Source organism: Magallana gigas, chromosome 5 (assembly GCF_963853765.1).
Source record: "Magallana gigas chromosome 5, xbMagGiga1.1, whole genome shotgun sequence".
Lineage (NCBI taxonomy): Eukaryota > Metazoa > Mollusca > Bivalvia > Ostreida > Ostreidae > Magallana > Magallana gigas.
In genome coordinates this window covers 36,219,955-36,243,018 of record NC_088857.1, presented here as the reverse complement: position 1 = coordinate 36,243,018, position 23,064 = coordinate 36,219,955, and the positions used below count along the sequence as shown (strand labels likewise).

At 32.1% G+C, this 23,064-nt stretch overlaps 2 protein-coding genes across 2 annotated transcripts in view; one reads left to right on the top strand and one right to left on the bottom strand.

Annotated features, from left to right (window-relative positions):
• On the bottom strand, window positions 1–4,011 carry LOC105326498 (uncharacterized). Its single transcript, XM_034482946.2, has 3 exons — window positions 3,750–4,011; window positions 506–562; window positions 1–410 (listed from the first exon to the last, which is right to left on the bottom strand). The coding sequence occupies exons 1-3, from the start codon at window positions 3,925–3,927 to the stop codon at window positions 337–339; spliced, it is 309 nt and encodes a 102-aa protein (XP_034338837.1). The 5' UTR covers window positions 3,928–4,011; the 3' UTR covers window positions 1–336.
• A 1,220-nt stretch (window positions 4,012–5,231) lies between these two features.
• Window positions 5,232–23,064, top strand: part of LOC105328909 (uncharacterized) — an 87,506-nt gene continuing 69,673 nt past the window's right edge. The window contains exons 1-7 of the mRNA XM_034458406.2: window positions 5,232–5,312; window positions 5,550–5,777; window positions 6,896–7,144; window positions 7,239–7,373; window positions 9,302–9,397; window positions 11,166–11,322; window positions 11,466–11,647. Coding sequence (XP_034314297.2) covers window positions 5,237–5,312; window positions 5,550–5,777; window positions 6,896–7,144; window positions 7,239–7,373; window positions 9,302–9,397; window positions 11,166–11,322; window positions 11,466–11,647 — 1,123 coding nt within the window. The 5' untranslated portion in view covers window positions 5,232–5,236. The remainder of the gene's footprint in view (window positions 5,313–5,549; window positions 5,778–6,895; window positions 7,145–7,238; window positions 7,374–9,301; window positions 9,398–11,165; window positions 11,323–11,465; window positions 11,648–23,064) is intronic.

Here is a 23,064-nt window from a genome sequence, read left to right as displayed (position 1 = left end):
ACAGCTGCAATGGAGCTGTTTAACCTTTTTAAAGACTTGTTCATGGCATTGACATTTTCAGAGTATCTCCATCTTCTAGGTAACAATTGTGACCATATAATTTCTGTATCAGGCAGAAGTAGCTGAATTTTCCCTAAAGTGGTTTTGACATTCTCAGTTAACTCTTTCAACTTTGTTTTGCCCATGTCATTTGCAGCACAATGCATTATCAAATACTCGGGTTTGTCATTAACTTTCAACAAAGTTTTAATTTATTTTATACATGTCTGTCCAGATCATGCCCCCTTTTCCTTGCCACCACATATTTATCCCTAACCTCTGAAGACCCAAGGACACTCAACCTGGCCTATCTCTGGCTGCAACAAATGCTCTTTTCACTATAGAAGAACCCACAAACCAAGCTTCAATTTCTGAAAAAAATATGTTTAGTAAATGTGACTGTAATTAAGACTACTGCATTCTTAAAATCTTATATATGATTTGTAAGAGTTGGATTTCCACCTACCAGCTTTACAGATTTCATCATCTGACAAGCCCAATTTGGCTGCATTGGTAGCCGCACCTATTCGAAAAGAATGGGACTTGTACTTAGTGCCATCAACGCCAATTGTTTTCAATACTTTGCTCAACACCGATGTAAACTGAGAACGAGTAAGCAGCTGACCCCCAAAGTGGCAAAACAAGTTGCCTTGTCTAATGGGTCTAACTTTTAAAAATTCTGCCATAATATAAACTGGCTTTATGCTAGTTAATGATTGAACATTCTGAATAACAACCATTTCCCCCTTTCCCCTTTGATCAGCTTTGGAGTGTTCCAGATATAATTTCATTAAACGATTTATCCGATGACAACTCCAGGTTTTTAAACTGGACTGCATGACCTAGAGCTTGTTTCTTCCCCTCAGTTATCTCACCTACCCTAAAATATCCAAAAAAGCTAAACTATAAGCAGCTGAAAAAAGTTTTGCTTCAAAAATATCATTGCAGACAATTGGCAATGATTTCAATATGCTCTCCAAAATGTTTAATGTCATTGGTAAACTGATATCTTTAGACTTAGCCTTTCTTCTATAACCTTCTAATAATTTTCTGACTATAAAATTTTGAGTCACATCTGTGTAATTATACAACTTGAGATAGTATGAAATTCCAGACAGATAGGTCTTTGCTGTAGATTCTCCCAACCCTCTTGCTGACATGTAACTAACAAATTGTATAATTTGCTCTAAAGGAGGGGGGCAAAGTCTTTCAAGGCTAATAGTATCACGAAATTCCTCAAAACATGTCAACCCTTGTCTGTATGTCTCTTGTGTATTTTGTGCTGTTGCTAGTTGTAATATATTGTTTACTTCATCTCTGACATCATTGCTAGAAATTCGTCTGGAATGGTGTCTGGGTTCAAGTCTGCCCATGGTACTAGTTGACGGAAGTGATGAAACTGTTTACGAGATAACGAATCAGCTACATGTGTATATTATTTGTCTTCCCTAATATGTGTTGTGCTTTAAATATGATGTCATTTCTAAAGAGTAAGAGTACCAATTTCCTTAATAACACCATAACCCTTTTTGATTTTGATGTTTGCCTGTTAACTATGGATACTGAAGCATTGTTGTCAATATACATTATGATTTTTTTGTTTGCAAAATATTTTCCCCCCACAAATACATTGCCAGTAGTATAGGGACTAATTCCAGAAAAGACATTTCCTTGAAGATTGAGCTTTCCCAACCAAGGGGCCATGGCCAGTAAGACCAATGACCCTGACAGTAAGCACCGCCCGCACCCCAATTCTGGATTTCCACTGCTGTCGGTGTACAACTCGATATTGTCATTGCTTAACCACTCACTTTCATGGAGCAATCTTACCCCATTAAAGTCTTGCAAGAACTTTAACCACATCATTATATCTTCCTTGATACCACTACTTAATTTTATATGATAATGAGGTTTGGTTATTCCACAAGTTGCATCATAAAACCGCCTATTAAAAGCCCTTGCATTTGGGACACCTTTGCTAAAAAAAATTTAAACTCCCAACAATACTCTGAATTTCTTGAAGCTGGAGAGATTTTTTGATCAAACTTGATGTTAGAAGTGCAGTTAATTGTTGTATTTTTTCTGGTGGGATTCTTACAACCATGTCTGAGGTGTCTATTTCTAAACCTAGAAAAATTATGTTTGTACAAGGACCCATTGTCTTTTCTTGTGCTAAGGGAATACCGATGAATTCACACAAGTCCTGGAACCCTTGCATCAGCTGAACACACTCATCTGAACCAGAAGCACCCAAAAATAAAAAATCGTTTAAATAATGAAAAATTTTCCCCGTTTCAATTCGTCTTTTCAATTCCCATTGCAAAAATGTTGAAATTTTTTCGAATAGATTACAAGAAATTGCACAGCCCACTGGCAGGCACTTATCAATGTAATAATTTCCCTCAAACTTGAAACCTAGGAGGTCAAAATCTCCTGGGTTTATAATCATTAGTCTAAATGCAGACTTTATATCCATTTTTGCCAAAACAGTGCCTTTACCTAACCGTGCAACTTCCTGTAATACCTGATCTAGAGTTGTGTATGCAACTGAACAGTCCTCTGGGTCTATGAAATGATTAACACTATTCATTGCTGAATAAGAAAGATGTGTTATTAATCTCCAGCTACCTCCGGACTTGGGGACTATACCTATTGGCGAAACTCCTAAGCTGGATATTGGTTTGTTTGAAAAGGGGCCTGCAATTCTGCCTAAAGAAACCTCACTATTTATTTTTTCCCTTGCTGCTTCTGAAAATTGCAAAACAGATTTTAAATTTTTTAATTCACCCCCTAGCCTTGGACCCTTATAGCCAATTCTAAAACCAAACTGAAAAACGTGTAATAATTCAGTTCCTATAGCCTTATTTGAATAATTTTGTAGTAGTGGTTTTAAATTCTGAATTTTGATTGGGGTATATCCCAACTTCCAGACATTGAGCCTAGTAGTGATTGCCCCTACCCCCCCCCCCCCCCCTTAGAATGGAAATCTCCTCTTCTCCCTGTATTTTGATACTGTCCCCTATATCCTCTATTGGAGCCCTGACTACGAAATGGCTGGTCCCCCCTGGATGACTGCATCTGCTCTTTCTTTGGGCAAATTGCTAGTGGATGCTGGGCATTACATTTTATACATTGATGCAAATAACCGCAGGGTGCCTTGAAACAAGACCCCTGAAAATCATATGTATAACACTTCCTATTCTGACTCTGGTTTTGTGTATCAGCAGCCAGAAATGACCTACTTATAGGTGTAATATAAATTAACCACAATTCCGGGTCAACTGTCCCCCATGCTCCCGATGGGTTTTTTGCAAGCTTTAATCGAAATTGCTGGTCATACTCTTTGAATCCTAAACCAGATGACCTAGCTGCTGCTAATCTAACGTCATTCGTGTATTTCAAGAGATCTAAAGCTTTAGTAGGATGACCCTCCAAATAAATGCTTGCAAATATGATAAAAACATTTGTCCATTGTTGAATATTAGTAATATTTTTTGCATTTTTTTCGGTAGCTTGAAGCTCGCCTTTCACCATAACAAGTGAATGTTTTTGAGGCTCATTGGAATTACCAAACATTTTTGCCAAGTCTACGTACTGACCGTTAATTATTTTGTTCTTCAACTCTTGAGAAACATTTAAACTTAAAACGTTGTTATAGCTAACAATCATTTGAGGAATATCATTGTGTTCAGTAAAATTTTGAACTGTACCTGATTCCGGGCAAGGTTTTGTGTTTCCAACCACATGGTCAACCTCCGGGGATTTCTCCACTGTCTCCGAAGTGTCCCTGTTTACAGATTGCCCCCTCTTTTCTTTTGACTGCTGATGATTTTTTGTCGGACCTTCTCTCCGCTCTGCAATCCGTTTGCTCTTCTTTACTTTCGGCATGATGTGCGCAAGCTAACGTCAGGCCAACAGAAATCCACCAACATCGACTTAATCCTTTATTTTTTTCGACTATCGACGTAAATATTGTCAGTGTAAATTGTTAATCGAACCAGTTTCAATAATTTCGCACGATATCTTGTACAAAAGATTCACTAATTTGAAAATATTTTTCTCACAACTTTTTCATGTGCATCCCGGTTGCTGCCTTTTTCAAAAAGGAACTTTGTTAAACGTAAACCAAAACTGTACAAATTTCCGGAATAAAAAATTCCGGAATAATTAAAAAAAACTTAGCTTCACTCTAAAATATATTGATTTATTTTTTAAGTAATAAATCTTAATATATCACTGATGCTATCATTTAACGGGTATATAATAATTACATCTCTTATCATTCTCTTAGGGATAAAAGATGTTACTTTGAAAACCTGGGTGCATTAAATAAAACACTGCTTTAACTTATCTCTACGTAAAGATGTTCTACTATTTAATTATTGTTTTAAGGAATTACTGTGCAAATATTTTTCAATATTAATATTACGATCAGACTAACACCTTTTAATGACATTCATGTATCATTGTAATTGTTTTAAAAGAATGTTATTTCAATATCTTATACTAAAGATTTTAGTTTAATTCAAGGAGGATGCATATACACGTGGATGTAGTCATGTACAGTACCATCATAATGCATTTTTATGAGGTGGGGAGTAGTTCTATTAAATGATAAAAAATGCGATTTTCGTTGAGTTTTATAGGTGTTTATAAGGTTTACTTATATTTTATTATAACCACCATAGACATTAAAGACATTCACAACAAGTCGGACGTCCATTGCAGTTTGTATCATTAAGGGTTGACCATGTAGCTTTTTGCCTGTTTCATTAAGCATTAGGTCTGCTTTGCATTCGCGACGTTTAATGATAAAATTGTATCATTAGGCGGCGATTTATCATTTGTGGTTGATATTGTCAACTGTTAATGCAAGAATTTATAGCATTAGGGGTTGCAATTGCAACACTCAATGATATTTGTATCATTAAGCGGTGTTTTATCATTAGAGGTTGATACATAGCGCTAAAGAGATAATAATTGCTATTTCTTTGTCAAAGGGTTTACAGAAACATAAGCATAAATGGAAACGTAAGATTTTGTATCAAAACAACAAACTAACAACTAACAAAAACATTTTAAAGCTCTTCAGTTATCTTATATTTCAATAACTTATGGTGAGAATAAATCACGAGTATTCATGCGAATGAGAACACGTTACATTTAAACGGATGTTTTACTTCCCAGTTGTCAAAGCATGGAGATGCACGTCAAAGTGACGGTCTATGTCTCTCTATTCGTGGTATGGTCTTTCAATGAATATGCATGCTTCGGTAGGTATTTTATTAATCAAATATTTACATTCACCTATTGATAAATGAAAATATTAATTTCATTTTTTAAAAGGTGTTATGCACTTTCCTCGAATGCTATACATACAAAAACTATTTAGTCTCACGAATATGTTTGTTAACCTCAAAATTTATTTTGCTAAATTAAAATAAGGCATTTTAATGTAAAGAATAATAAAATGTATATGTTAAAATAATAAAGTATTTTTTTTTAATCAGAAAATTTAGCGCTGGGAAAGGTGGCAAACCAATCTTCGTTCTATTCCAATTCGTGGGATGCTGCAAGAGCTGTTGATGGAGACACACGACAGGACTTATTTTCATCGTCCTCATGTGCTAAAACTGGTGTAGGTCAGAAAACTGCTTCATGGTATGTAGATCTCGGAAAGATCATGAGTATACATCATGTGGATATTTACTACAGGAAGGAAAGCGACAGCGCGTATGGTAAGCAATACTAGTATAAGAAAATGTTAAAACAATATTTCAAGCATTACATTAAGAATGACAAAATACGAAATACATTTAATTATATAACTTAAAAGAGGCTGGGTAGTCTACAAATAATCAATGACGTTTGCCTAAAAGAAATGATTCCTGTAGCAATAAACTTTATTTCGCAATTAAGAATAAGAAATCAAAACATTTTTGTAATCAAATTTAAATGTTTACCCTCGCGTTGGGCAATATTCATCCCTCGAGGGCAAATATCATCAATGTTGACATCAACCCTAATCAATATTTGTAAAATATATCTATATCGAACCTTTCTTTCGGAGATAAGCACATTTGACAACTGGCCACTTTAGCCCTCTTAGACTGAGACACGTTCCAAACGAACTTGAGAAACAAATTTTGAATATCGGGGAGGGGGGGGGGGTCTTCCGATAGAGATATGTTTTGTAGATACTTGGTTTTCTTACCATGTATTTTCTGCACTTATACAATTTCATGAAATATCTATGGTCTGTGTGGTTTCGAAGACCATTTAAAAACGGATCTCTCAGTATTTACTACAATATAATCAACGATATAACTACAAGAACTAAAAGAAAATAAAAAATTCAACACATTTGCTTTATCTTTTTTTTGGTTATTTAAAGTGTACCTATTATGTGAATCAGATAATTTATTAAAAAAGGCGACTCAATACTTTTTAAATATGATTTTTCTATAAGATTAGATTACATTTAAACACAAACATATTACCTAATATCTTAATATTCTCCGAAAAAAAATGAATTTAAAACTGTTTGTCAGATTCTATATTCCGTAAGGATTAAGTTTAACATTCTACCAAATCTATTCTTATGGGATATCATTTTAAAAGTTACGAAATAATTAATGAAATACAGAGCTCTTCTTTTCATCCTTTCTAGGCCTTCCCTTTGATGTTTCATAATGTACCAAACGTTGCACAATGTCCAAATTTAGAGATCTTTGATGTTATCTTTTAATTTTGTGGAGATATGACTGAATTAAAACCTTGTATTCTAAGATTATTATTAAATGATAACAGCACACTTTACATACTAATATTACACACATCGTTATATCTCTTTCAGAATCTACGTACAGGAAATTCTTTGCTGGATTTTCGCTATATATTTCTAACAGTACCAACCCAAACAATGAATCTCTTTGCTATCATCGACTTCAGAACGGCACAAACTCTCCTCCCTCAGTCATGTCTATTCAGTGCGAGATGGTAGGAAGATACGTCACCATTTACAACGAACGACTTCCCGAACAAACTTATCCTGAATATTATTCCAGTACTGCAGAATTAGAACTTTGTGAGGTGGAAGTCTATGGTAAATGCCAAATGATAATAAAAAGTAGAAAAAATTATCCTTTTTAATATAAGTTGGTCTTTGGTATTGATGTACACTTTTCTGATTTTTAAAGGATGCCAGGGGATTTCTCAGTATGGAGAATATTGTTTGTCTTGTCCCTCAACATGTCCAGATGCTCGCTGCAACATGTCCACTGGGAGTTGTTTTTACTGCTTAGATGGGTTTACCGGTGAAAACTGCACAGAAAGTATGTCTTATCAATCCCATCATAAAAATTATAAAGTTTGCTAATTGCAAAGATAAATTAATGAAACATTTCAGAATTTGAAACACACTATCAATGTGATTGGGCTGCTCTCGTTCGTTTTCAATTCAAGTTTTTTATGATACAAATCAAAAATATAAAACTAAACTTTTATTAAATTTCTCTCTCCACAAAATGCAAATTAAGTTTTTCGTTTAGAACCTGTCTCTTAACAGAACATCAAATATGGCTGAATTATTTTTTTCTTCAATAAAAAAGGATTTTGGTATTATGAATTAATATTTGTATACCGTTAGATCTAAATGAATGCGTTGCAGGATATTTTACCATAAACCTGATAAAGTATGATATTTGTTTGGCAAGACTCCATGTATCATGTAACAAGGATAACGTGTTATAACCAATCATCATATAAGCATATAAAGCTACGCAGAACTGTCGATTTTTAAAATAGGTTGCTTTTTCAAAAGAAATTTCCTGCCTATGTAAGACTATGTTTACCCACTTCGTAGTAGAGAATGAAAAGTGTATTATCATTTCTACGTTGTTAGTAAAAAAACACAATTTATCGTAACAAAACAATATCATTTAACATTTCCTTGTTCCTTGTATTAAGAGAAGCGGAACAATCTGTCGCTCAGTTTACTATTGAACACCTGATGTAAATGATCAAATTGTGTCCGGTGTCTTTAGTCGGCGTTTGCGATGTTAGCTTTCTTTTTATTCAATCAGGGAATTTTACTACCACACTTTATGCAAAGAAACCTTCAGTAAAGGGCTATCAAGTCTGTCCATATTGATACCTATGCTTATTCTACATGCTCCTTTTGCAAAATTGTTATTAATACCAAAATTTACTCGTTTATGTGTTTTTGCGCAGGAGACAGACATTTTCGTATAGAGAAATAATTTTGAAATTAAGTACATTAAAGTCATTGGATGATATGAACACCTTTTTACTTATATTCATTATCAACAATAAATGGCACTTTACCTTATTTGGTATTTAATTGACTAAATTTAAATAGTTTTCATTTAATTAGAATATTTCCATAGCTTCTGTATACAGTGTTATTTTCGTTTTGTTTAATTTTATCTTTTCTACACTTTATAACAGTTTTTGTCCCGTCTTGATTTCAAGTTGTGTTTAAAGAGAAATATCATGAGGCATCGAATTCATCCAGTCTTAAATTAAAGGGATGTAAAATAAAACGGTGGCGAATATTTCCCTGTGTACAGTAAATGTAATAGAAGTCTTATTAACAACTGACAAATATTCAAAAGCCCTTTAAACCAGAACAATCCCATAGAAAAGAAAAAAAACTTTATAAAACTACTCAAAGAAAATGTCAAGTGCATAGTGTAGTTACTGGTGTATTTTTATGGTGTGTATACTACATGTAGTTTTCGAAAGTTGAAACGAAGGACCAGATCAACAGTATTGATCTTCATGAACATGCCAGAGAAGAAGCCAGTTTTATCATTGAAATGGACACACAATGATATGTTTTCCTAGATTACAGATTGACAGGTTGTGAAGACTTATTGTAAAATCGATAAAGAGGATTGTACATACAGTGTTTATGATTTCAATTATTCAAACCTCTTTTCTTAAAAAAAATATCACGGCTACTTACATAACTTGCACGTTATTGTCTATCCAGGTCATTTACGATGTTTACAGTCTTGAGTTTAAAATGATGTTGAGAAACTATCATAATTGATTTTTATCAATTTTGTATAAAGATTCTCAAACGACACAGCAACCCAAGACATTTTTTAGTTTTACATGTAAAATATAATTTCACTATTATAGGGCTGTTGATATATCTTGTAGAATTGAGTAAGTTAAAAATATTAAAAATTCACATGCTATGTACATGTAAATGTAAAAAAGAAACATATTTCAGGCATACCTTCTACTTCGATGCAAACTAAAACAACAACAACGAAGTCTTCAATATCCGAAATAACAACAACGTCTTCCAATATGACATCAATATCAAGTATGCATTTTTAAGTTTAAAGTACTCAGCAAATTGTTAGTCACGAAGTTTACTATCTTTGCCACGTCAACTGTATGTACATGTGTACAAACACATGTCTCAATGAAAATATTTTCATGCATTCTCATCAGGGTTCCTCATATATGTACAAACAACTTTTAAGAACACTTGAGTCGTCTAGTCGATCTTTAATATGCATATACACATGTACGTACGTTGCGTCCATTGTTAGTCATGCGTCCGTCGTGAAAAATTAAACATGTATGAAAGCTTCACATTATACCTTCTATAACTTTTTAAAAGTCATCTGTTTTAATTATTAAACATCTAGTCGGAAAAATGAAAACGCAAGGCATCATCCTCCATCAATTTAAATTCAGCAAATTCCAGAGCAGAATCAACGATTTGTAAAAAATAATTTCCCTGTTCTTATGGGTTAGGGGCTTCCTATTTATTTTTTAGTTACAATGCATTTATACTTTTAAAAGACTGCGGTTGTTCATGTGAAAATGATTTAAAAATATTTCATAATATATTACTCTTGTTGCTCTGCAAGTAATTGTTATTGTATATTTATTATGGTGTATCCTGAATTATTTGGACAAAGGGCGGTAACGAGTTTGAAGAAGGAGTCTCCGCCCTTCGACCAAATAATTCAGGCTACACCATAATAACAAACATTTTTTCGTCCTCGTCATTCGATAAAATTTTCAAGTCTAAATCTCGTTAATCACTTGTGTTTACTGTTGGAAAGCTGCAACCCGACATCCTTCCCCCTTTAACAGCCGGTCAAAATATGCGTCGTAGAATATACTGGCGGGAAATTTATTGAAGAGAATATGCATGCGGTCATCTGACAAAACCATTTGTTTATTGGAAACACATCAAGCACTGTTAAAAAGACACTATCTATTGGTCTATTCGATAATTAGACACCAAACACGTTTCACAAGACACTGATGTTTTAATTGGGGACGGATACAAGAACGTGGTTGAATATTATTTGGACGAAGGGTGGGGATTCGTGCTTTGCACTCGTCACCACCCTTTGCCAAACTATGCAGAATACACCATAATAGACATATAATAAAATTTATTTAATTTTATGTATTTAATACTACACATACCATACTCACTACTTAGCTACCATACTCCTAAGATCCCCACAATCATTTTGATGTATTTAATACTACACATACCATACTCACTACTTAGCTACCATACTCCTAAGATCCCCACAATCATTTTGATGTAATTTAAATCTAAGAATCAGTGAACTATTAATTTGTTTCATTATTTCCTAATCACCTACCCCCCCCCTTTCCATTCAAAAAGGCACGACCCTTCATTTGATCAAAGTTTTTTAAAAATATGTTTGCTCACATAACTTTTTGGTTTAGTAAAATTCTTGCTTTACAAGTGAGGGAAAAAGAAAACATACTCATCAAATTTATGTATGAAATATATCAACATGTCAAAACATGAAGAATTTTTTTAATAGAAAAAATTAATCACTTTCTAATCTTACTTAGTGATATTTTATAAGGGTTTTGTAAAATAATTTTTTTTTCACTTCAATAAAGTAAATGGGGTTTGCTTAAAAAAATCTTGAAATCATTAATTGACTCACTTTTGTAATATATATATTGTATATTAAATTGAAAGACAGTAAATTAATACACATCATAAAAATAAGGATTTTCAACTGCTATCAAGGCAATCTTCATTTACATATACATGTAAAGATTACTTTACCCTTTATATTCAGATACAAGACTTGTGGGAGGATTGACTGAATACCAAGGTAGATTAGAAGTTTACTACAACGAATCTTGGGGAACAGTCAATAATTTTTATAATCATCAGTATTCAGACGAGTATAAAAACCTGGCTGCAGTTGTGTGTCGATCCTTAGGATTACCTTGGTAAGGGTTATGTATATGAACCAATTTTAGGCATTACTGCGTCATTTATATGATAAATTTAAAAATAATTTTCAAATCATAACTGACCAATTGTTAATTAAAACTTAACTAATAATGACAAGCAAGTATATGTAATTGCTAAGGACTACATCGGAGGGATATTGCTGTTCGCGTTACGGACAAGGCTCTGGTCCAGTCTGGCTTGTAGATGTGCAGTGTTTTGGAAATGAGTCTAACATAGAAGAGTGTAGTCACATGGGCTGGGGTTATGGTTATGACTGGGGGCACTGGTCGGACGTATCTATCGACTGCTTGCCAAATACAAGTAGGAATATTTTGTTTTCTGTTTTATATTGACGGAAAAGACACAATTACTAATAAGGTATAATAGTGTATCTTAGATTTCTTCTTGACATGTTTACATCAAGGGAAACCACCCTTTCAGTATCATAGACTATATTGTGGAAATATTATTCTTGGATCTTTATTTTTTATGTGTTAAGGCATAGTTTAATACTTATACACTCTAATGTAATATTGTATGAGATTTCTTTAAAATATTCCACAGTATGTGCCATATCATTTGTTTAGTTGGTCTCATTAAGCTTATCTACTTGTCTAGGATACTCCGTTCAGTGATGTAGACTAGTTGTAGTTAGCTTTTTATGATGACAGTAGCGACTGACAATAGTTTTTAATGCTAGTTTAGTTTCCTTTAATTTTCTTAAGAAGTAAAACGAACAAGGGCATCACCTCACGGCATGAAAAAATATTATTTAAGCAGTCATGCAATTGAGGGAGACCAAATTCTTTTGTGGAAAATCAGGGCATATTAAATGTATAACTTCAATCATACATACATGTATAACTTTGATTAGAGTAAACTAATAATCTCGCCCAGGTTAATCGAGTTAAATGAAAAGGAATGTTCGGGATATTTTTCTCTTTTTTCGACAACCTATTGTCACTAGACACAATAGTCAACACTTTTCATGGGGGTGACTATTTCTAAAAATATTATTTAAGATAAAAAAAATGCAGCGTGTTTTCATGTTTATTGGTTTTATGACTCCAGATAAACCCTAATTTTCAACACCACCCGTCAGTCTAAAATTTCGCTGTATATATGTGTTTTAAAAATTCTTTTTGTTCATTACACGTGATGGACAGCAAGATCATTTTAGAGCTGGCACACTTCTTTTAAACTGTATAATTTAAATCCGCTCTATATTTTTAATCATATGTGAAATAGAAGGTCAGATCTTGGCGATTATAAAGTTCAAACGTTTTTGGTTTTTAATCCGGATTCCTTGGACTTTTTAAAAAGTTTGGTACAATGTTCATAATACATAAAACGATTGACAGTTCGATTTATCGGTATTAAACAAAGCTGTTGAATCCATTTTAAAGATATAGATATGTCACAAATATATAATTAAAACCCTTTGAATTCATAAGTCTCTTTTTATCCTATTCCATACATTTTGTCATTCTATTTTAATTTCTTTCTTAAGAATGATTGCTTAACATTTTTTATAACATAAGAAATGAATTTTCTAAAGAATAATGCGTAGTATTGAAAAAAATATGAACAACATTTATTAATTCCAATAATTTTCTGTAGAAAAAAAACTAAATACCAAATTTATTAACCATGATTAATATTAAGGTATTTATTATCATAATTAATTTCTCACACCGAATTTTAACTCTACCGTGTCTTACTAACAATGAAATCAAATTTTTAAAAATTTCATTAAAGAGATAATAAACCATTCGTATTCAATTATGAAAGGCAAATATCGTTTTTTAAACAACGAAATCATAATTTAGATGATTCTTTAACAATCCATAAAATAGCATTTTTAGGTCTAGCAAACGCAAATATAAATAGGTGAGCATAGATTGCTAAAATTGTATCATGTTATGTCGAAACTGTTTCGAATATATAACGTGTCACGACACAACAGTGCATCATTGATCGATAAAGAGTTATTTTTGAATTAAAAATATTTAACAAATATTTTAAAAGAAAACATAATTGGCTTTCACTTTTTTTTTGTATAATTTTTTATGGAAACCGGAAACATCGTTTTCGTTGCAAACAGGATATTTTAGAGCTTAAAATTAGGTATCAATTGATACACAATATAATTATCTGAAAATACAGGTCAGAAACAGCCAAATTAAGGGGGAAGAGGACATATATCACGTGTCTGTTATTGCAATGATGCTATGATGTGTTATCTCTATTATGACGTCATATGTGGCGTCGGTAACCGAGTGGTTAAGGTGCAGGACTCATGACCGAAAGGTTGTGGGTTCGAATCCTGGCCGCGGCAAGTCGACGTTGTGTCCTTGGGAAAGACACTTTACATATATTTCCTCACTCCACCCAAGTGTAAAATGGGTACCTGGGTATAGACAGTGAAAGATATTGTCGGAATGTGAGTGTTTGAGCGCCTTAACGGCTGCCGCACTGAGAAGGCTCTGGAATGCTTTAAGGTCTGCTGGGGTAATAATTGTAAAGCGCTTTGAGAAATGTTTCGGCAATTTTAAAAGCGCTATATAAAAACTTGCAATTATTATTATAAATTATTATATTTGATTTGATTGTATATTGCTATGATGTCATGTATACCTTATAGCGTTTCATAGAGGATTTGATAGATCTTTTTCCCGTACTTAACGGCTCTAAAGTAGTCATTGTCAAAACATGAGCTGGTGAAAATTTAACATTTTTAATTTTAAAAAAGGGAAAAAAATCATAATCGGTTAATTTAATCAAATATATATTCTGATAATGATCTACTCAAGTGTACTTGTGTTACATACACTTTACATTTTTTTTTATTTTCAACACTTTAATCCATAAATTTTACTCTTTATTCTGTAAAATTCACCCTTTAAGCGTAAAGTTCACACTTTAATCTGTAAATTTCACACTTTTAATTGAAAATTTCACACTTTAAATTGTAAAATTCATACTTTAATCTGTTAAATTCACACTTGAAATGTGTTAAATTCATATCTTAAAGTGTAAAAGTCACACTTTTATCTATAAAGTTCATACTTTAATCTGTAAAATTCACACTTTAATCTATAAAGTTCATACTTTAATCTGTAAAATTCACACTTTAGAATGTTGAATTCACACTTTAATCTAAATTTTTCACAATTATCTGTAAATTTTAAACTTTTATCTGTACGTTTAATACTTTTAACTGTAAATTTTACACTTTAATCTGTAAAATTCACATATTGATATGTAAAATTTACACTCTAAAATGTAAAAATACCTAAATCTGCAAATTTAACACTTTAATTAGTAATTAAATTCTACACTTTAAACTGTGAAATTACCACTTTAGAGTGTTAATTTCACACTTTTAAGTGTAAATTTTCACACAATTTAAAATGTAAAATTCACACTTTAATCTGTAAAGTTTACACTTATATCTGTAAAATTTTCACTTTAATCTGTAAAATTCACATTATAAAGAATAAAATATACACTTTAATTTGTATAATTTACACTTCAATCTGTGACTTTTATACTTTGATCTGTAAAATTTACACTTTAAAGTTAAAAAAAACTAACACGTAATGTAAATTTTACACATTTATTAGTAAAAAAATCACACAGTAATCTGTAAAATTCTGTGGAAACACTGCATGGCTGTTTTAATTAAACGCCTGGCATTTTTTTTTATCATGCTTGAATAATAAATATTGCAATCGATAAATGAATTCTCATTACTAGTATTTAATTTTGCACGACTCTCGCATTGCACTCGTGCACATAGTCGCAATAAATCTTCTACATTCGTACAACACTCGCTAAAAGATCATAGTACTTACGATGCTACGAATATCCTACGATCTACCTCGAGTATTTTACGAGTTCATGTGACTGTTTCTCGAGTCTTCCCCGACTGTCCTCCGAGTGGATGAGAATGCAGTTCGATTTGATGCGAATACAATACGAAAACAGGCAATTAGGGGTGAGTGCAATACGAGAACCTTGCGAGTGAATTACGAGTTAGTACGAAAATACAAGATTAGTTAGAGTTTCGCAATGAATGGTATTCCTTTTTTTATTACTAAGTACATCGTTTAGTAATTATGTACGTTTATTGCAGAATATTTACATTTGCAAATATGCCTCCTTATCTGAACCTATAGAAAAGCAAAAACGTTCAATTCTGTATGAACGTTTTTGTGACGTCACAATGATCATCGCACACACTTATCGCTTGTTGCTTGGATTATTGTAACCATAAAATCTCGGTAATTTTAACAGTTCTGAACGATTTGTATTTTTCAAACGTAAATATAAGTAATAAACAGCGATGTTAAAAAGTTTACCGGGATATGAAGTTGGTTGGTACGTGATCAAATCTACTGAGAAGCCTTTTTGGGCTTCACAGGATTTGATCACGTGACCAACCAACTTCATAGCCCTGTGAACTTTTTAAATTGCTGTTTATTTCTTAAATCTTTTCTTGCGAACTTTTACATATACTTGTTATTTCTTCATTCTAAAATAATGAATTTTGTTCTCCATATATATAATCTTATTCAGAAAATAAATCATAACTGCTGCAACTTTTATGATTATCTAAACAATTCATGACCTAAAACAATATATTACGATCTTCTTCTGTTTTTATAAATACAGTTATAACGTCCGTCAGCAAATTATGAAAAAAAAATGTTCAATTGCAAACATTGTCACAATATGCATTTTGGTGATAATCATAACTTACAAATTTATATTCTACCTGTACGTGTTTTCATACATCTTTTATAATCTTCATGTATAGACATATTACTCTGAATGCATTATTCATCTTATGTTTGAAATTTAAACATATTAAAGCATAGAAGTATTTTATGCAAAAACGCATTCATTAATTTGTTTAATAATCACTGTATAAATTAATACACCAGATATATAATCGTAAAACTCGTATTTATTCGAGGTAATATCGTGTATCAATCGTACAATTTCGTACTTATTCGTAAGAGTATCGTATATAAATCGTTTTCCATCTTGCCTGCTCTTAGGAAAATTTCAAACCATTCGTTACTAAATCGCCGAAATTCGTACATGAATCGCCACGACTCGTCCTGTTATCGAACAAACATCGTACATTGTCGAGCAGACATCGTAGTCGAGTCGTACTAGATTCGAAAAAATCACCGTCTGTAGAATTATTGCAAGATTGTCCTAGGGAATAATAGCGATTTTTGACTTTTAGTAATTCGTTGGCAATCACAGTATAAATAGTGACAGTGTGAAAGCGGCTTAACAATTTTTGTGTATTTTGACTTTTGGTTCACTTTTATGCATATACACAGTATTCAAGCCTGCTAAATGTATATCAGACGTCAAGTTTTACTAGTTTAAAGCATCAATTTTATTCTTTTATATGCAGTAAAAAAATTTTAATGAGGTTTTTGTAGTACGTACACAACTCAAAGTACTGAAAGAACTTCAACTGAATCGAGGTTTAGACAAAATGACACATGATGTATATTCATTGAATGATCAGTTATTCAACATTTTTTTTTTAAATTTTCAACACGTTTGTTATTTTTAATGGTAAAATCATTTAAAAACATATTGAAATATACCTAGGCACAAAACCACATTTATCCATTTGCAAAACCCACAGTTGTTTTTCTGTTAAGGAGGTCGATTTGGGGATTTTTGTGTGGAAAAACTACAATAACAAAACTCTTTATTTTTTTAACCATATTTGATTTACACTAACTCTCGTTAATTTGCAAAGCTTTAAGAAAATCGACCGTCTGGTTCTTTAAAGGGGTCATCTCATAATACAGGTACATTAAAGGGACATGGTCACGATTTTGGTTAAATTTTTGTTTTTGATTTTAATGTTTATAATGCTTCAGTGAGGAATTTTTAATAGGCAAGTGAAATTTGAGTGTCATTTGATAAGTTATAAGCGAGTTACAGAACTTACAATTCTTCGCTATGTAAACAAAGCGTTTGTTTACATTCTGAATGTTGAAGTGAAAACTCAAGTTTTGGACCTAAAATGAATGTGTTTATCGCTAGGAACTGTTAATTTATGCTTAAAATAAATAATAAGATAGACAAACCAGCTTTAAAAAGATTTTTTACTGGTATATTGAACCTATGTAAACAAAAACAGGGCACGAGCCTTGTTTACATGACGAAGAATTGTAATCCCTGTGTCTTGCGGGAAAGTCAACAACTGTCACCCAAATTTTATTTGATCATTAGAAATGCATTCATAAAGCATTGCAAATAATAAAAAAAATAAAAATAAAATTTGACCAAAATCGTGACCATGCCCCTTTAAATATCATTAATAGTAATGTATAGGAAATTTCATTCTCCGCAATTCGAAGCAGATTATAAAACCTACAAGAGTTTTTTTTCTCAAATTGTAATATGTGATTAGTAACATCATTTTCCACCTTTAATATATAAAATATTAATTTGTACTGTCTGGTTTTTAGTGGGAGGCATCCCAAAATATGAAAACGCAGCATATTTTTCTATTTCATGTATATTTGGAGTATTACTAGTCTAGATTGGTAAAATTAATTCTTTTAAAAACTTAAGAAAAATATCTCCGAGGATAGCATTATTCTGTGTCTAGATTTTTCAATGACGTGTGAATGTTTCTTTTTCTTTGATGTTATTTCTTATAACGCAATCCTACAAAGCTTCATTTTATTATAACGTCATAAAATCACAATTGCAACGCTCACCTACCGTACAGATTAAAGTTTAAAATTTACAGATTAAACTTTGAATTTTACAGATTAATGTGTAAAATTTACATATTTAAGATTAATTTTACACTTTTAAGTGTGAATTTTACAATTAAAAGTATGAAATTAACAATTTCAAATGTAAAATTTAAAGATTAAAGTGTGAATTTACAGATTAAAATGTAGAAAGTAAAAAATGTGAAGTGCACATGTGGCACTAATACGCTTCCGTATCTCATGTTAATTGATATATCTAAATAATTCATTAACTTTTTGATGGTTTAAAACAAAATTTGTCACAAAAGGTCATAATTCCAGAATAAGGGGTAGGAATGATTCCTATTGTAGTAACAACCCCAGATTGTATCTGAAAAATAGTTTTCAAATCATCTTAAAATATTTATCATTTATTTAAAATAAACTGCAGTAATTTTGAAAAATTTCAGTTTGAAAATAATTCTGATCGAGATTAATTCATTTTTAATCAGGATGGTTCGTTAAATGGCAAATTTTCTTGAATTTTGCATTTTTGTTTCAATTTCTCTGTTAAATATCATGTTTAAAAATATGTGGGTTTTTTTTTTTTTTTTACAATTATGTGGTTATTTGTTATTCAATTGATTTTATAAATAAATTAAAAATGATAGAATAATAATTATAATTTTAATTATATTTTTAAACAAAATCTTGACCAGACTATAATTGACATGAATATTTTCATAATTAAATTACATGTTTGTTAAGACTAGATTTTCAGCCTTCAAATACCCTGTGTGCATTGCATAAAAAATATTCCTATTTCAATGAAGAAAATACAAAAAAATCTGCTTAAAAATCATTAAAATCTAATATTGGTCTCTGAAATGTGAAATCATATTTTTAAAAAAAATTCCTTATTGATCCTCTAAATTAAATTTTGGTGTGTCGAGGAACCTTAGAAATTAATTGATAGCTCATTCGAGATAAGAGATTCAATATTGAATATCTGAGCGAGACAACAAACCATGTCGTATTTCGAATTTCATATCAAATCTCGAATGAATCTTCTTGGCTTTCGTAAGTTAAACTTTTGGACTTTACAGTAGCGTTCCAAATGTTTTATTTGTGTAAAAAATAATAATGAGGTCAAACATTACCCTAATCATTTTTTATGTATACGATTAAAGTTTTGACTAAATATACCCTCAGCCAAACGTATATTATGGGCTAAACCTAGTTATGATGCAAAGTTAATAGGGGAGTGACAATGCCATCAAAAAATGATTTTAAAGTACTTTCCGGCTAATTTGTACTTTTTTGGGAAAATATAATATCATGTAATAATTTTCACCCGGTCGTAGTAATTTCTATGGTCAAAATTTAAAACAATTAAAGGTCAAAGATCAATAAATGAATTCTGACCAAAATTTACAAACTGAAAAAATATGTAAAGATTAGCGTATAATATATCAGTTTGAAACATTCTTATAAGATTTGTGTTTTTTAAGTTGTATTTAATGATTTAAAAAAGAAATATTTACCTATAATACTGTTTGTTTGCCTGTACAACGTATATGTATAATTCATAACAATCATACACAAATTAAATTAGAAGTAAATCCAATAAAACTTTTTAAAAAGGTGTTTGGAAATTTAATAATTCACTACTAACAGACAAGGATTATGTTAAACTAATTAAGGACAAGATTTGCGCGGTTAAGCTACATTATGCCCGTTTAGCTATAAAAGATAATTAATTCCAGAGATATACAATGACATAATATCTTTTACAATGAATGACCAAATATTTCTAGACATTTTGTTAATGGAAGTAAGAGGGGAAACAATTTCATACTTTTAAGAAAAAAAATGCAAGTAAGCGAGAATCACAATTAGAACAAGAGGCCCAGCGGCCACATCGCTCACCTGAGCAACAATTGCATTAATTCTGATCAAATTAGCATTACAGTATCAACATATCTTGACAACTTAATACAGTAGATCTTGCTAAAAGAAAATCTGCAAATTTTTATCCACCTCTTTCTTGTTGGTAAATACCAAGCCCCTTTTGTTGTTGCACCTGTAAGAAGATTTTTCTCTCTTCCTATATACCCCCCACCCCATTTCGTGGCCCCACTTTTCTCTAGGGAATCATGGTTTCATCAAACTTAAATCTGCATAACCTGTGCTTTCACATTAAGTACTGAGGTTTGGACCAAAAACTTTCCCAGAGTATTTTTAAAGATTTCGACTTTGATTTTGCAAACTTGAATTTACACTACCCAAGGATGCCTCTACACAAGTTTAAGCTTTTCTGGCCAAATAGTCTTTAAAAAGAAGATTTTTAAAGATTTTCTCTATATATTCCTATGTAAAAATTCATCCCCCATTGTGGCTTCACCCTACCCCTGGACTATTTTTTAAACAAACTTGAATCTATACGATCTGGGGATGCTTCTACTCAAATTTGGACTTCCCTGGCCTAATAGTTTTGAGATGTAGATTTTGAAAGATTTTCTCTCTATATAAAAATTTATCCCCCATTGTGGCCCCGCCCTACCCCCAGGGACCATGATTTGAACAAACTTGAATCTACATTATCTGAGGATGGTTACACGCAAATTTGAGCTTTCTTGGCCAAATAGTTTTTAAAAGAAATTTTTAAAAAGATTTTCTCTATATAGTCATGTATAAAAATTTATCCCCAATTGTTGCCCCACCCTATCCTCGGAGACCATGATTTGAACAAACTTGAATCTACACTATCTGAGGATGCTTCCACTCAAATTTGAGCTTTCCTGGCCTAAACGTTTTTGAGAAGAAGATTTTGAAAGATGTTCTCTATATATTCCTATGTAAAACTTGATTCCCCAATTGTGGCTTCACCCTACCCCTGGACTATTTTTTAAACAAACTTGAATCTATACGATCTGGGGATGCTTCTACTCAAATTTGGACTTCCCTGGCCTAATAGTTTTGAGATGTAGATTTTGAAAGATTTTCTCTCTATATAAAAATTTATCCCCCATTGTGGCCCCGCCCTACCCCCAGGGACCATGATTTGAACAAACTTGAATCTACATTATCTGAGGATGGTTACACGCAAATTTGAGCTTTCTTGGCCAAATAGTTTTTAAAAGAAATTTTTAAAAAGATTTTCTCTATATAGTCATGTATAAAAATTTATCCCCAATTGTTGCCCCACCCTATCCTCGGAGACCATGATTTGAACAAACTTGAATCTACACTATCTGAGGATGCTTCCACTCAAATTTGAGCTTTCCTGGCCTAAACGTTTTTGAGAAGAAGATTTTGAAAGATGTTCTCTATATATTCCTATGTAAAACTTGATTCCCCAATTGTGGCCCCACCCTATCCCCGGGCACCATGATTTAAACAAACTTGAATCTACACTATCTGAGGATGCTTCCACTCAAATTTGAGCTTTCCTGGCCTAAACGTTTTTGAGAAGAAGATTTTGAAAGATTTTCTCTATATATTCCTAGGTAAATCTTTATTCCCTATTGTGGCCCCACCCTACTCACAGGGACCATGATTTAAAGAAACTTGAATCTACACTACCTGAGGATGCTCCCACTTTAATGTGAGCTTTCCTGGCAAACTAGTTTTTGAGAAGAAGATTTTTAAAGATTTTCTCCATATATTCCTATGTAAAAATCCATTCCCGCATTATGGCCCCACCATACCACCAGGGACCATGATTTGAACAAACTTGAATCTACACAACCTGAGGATGCTTCCACTTTAATTTGAGCTTTTCTGGACTAATAGTTTTAGAGAAGAAGATTTTTAAAGTTTTTCTCTATATATTCCTATGTAAAACTTGATCCCCTAATTGTGGCCCCACTCTACCCCAGGGGACCATGATTTGAACAAAATTGAATCTACACTATCCGAGGAGGCTCCCATTTTGATTTGAACTTTTCTGGCCTAATAGTTTTTGAGAAGAAGATTTTTAAAGATTTTCTCTATACATTCCTATCTAAAATTTGATCCCTCTCATGTGCCCCCATACCTACCCCCGGGGACCATGATTTGAACAAAATTGAATCTACTCTACCTGAAGATGCCTCCACACAAGTTTAAGCTTTTCAGGCCGAATAGTTTTTGAGAAGTAGATTTTTGAAAAATACCAACAAATTTTCAGTAATTCTCAATTATCTCCCCTTCCAGGAGGGCGTGGCCCTTCATTTGAACAAACTTGAATCCCCTTCACCTAGTGGTGCTTTGTGCCAAATTTTGTTGAAATCTACCCAGTGGTTCTTGAGAAGAAGAAGAAAATGTGAAAAGTTTACAACAACGACAACAACGACGACGACGACTACGACGACAACGACAGACAACAGACAAATTGTGATCAGAAAAGCTCACTTGAGCCTTTGGCTCAGGTGAGCTATAAACAAATACTAATTCTGGAACAAAACTTAGGAGAACAATCATTGCCTGACAATATCAGTAAACAAAATGAACTTGAGAATATTAGAAAAGAAAGGCTTAAAGGACACTGTTTACGGTCAAGAAGCAAATGGATAGAGGAAGGTGAAAAACCTTCAAAGTACTTTACTTCTTCAGAATCTAAAAACTTAATCAATAAGCGAATACCAAAAACTAGTGCAAGAAGATGAAACAAAAATATATGATCAATATGAAATTTTAAATGAAACAAAAAACTTCTATGAGAAGCTGTACAGTAATAAAACACAGGAAGTTGGAGAAAATTTTGTTAGTGAAAAAATCAATAAGTTTGACTTTCCAAAATTAAGTACTAAGGAATTGGAATACATTGAAAGCCCATTAATCAAAACAGAAGTATTAAACTTTCTTTAAAAAATGAAGAATGATAAAAGTCCTGGACCGGATGGTTTCTCTAGTGAGTTTTATAAAAAAGTTTGGAATGACTTGGGTTCCTTTATAACACGGGCAATAAATAACTCTTATGAATTGTTACAATTTTCAGAAACTAATATA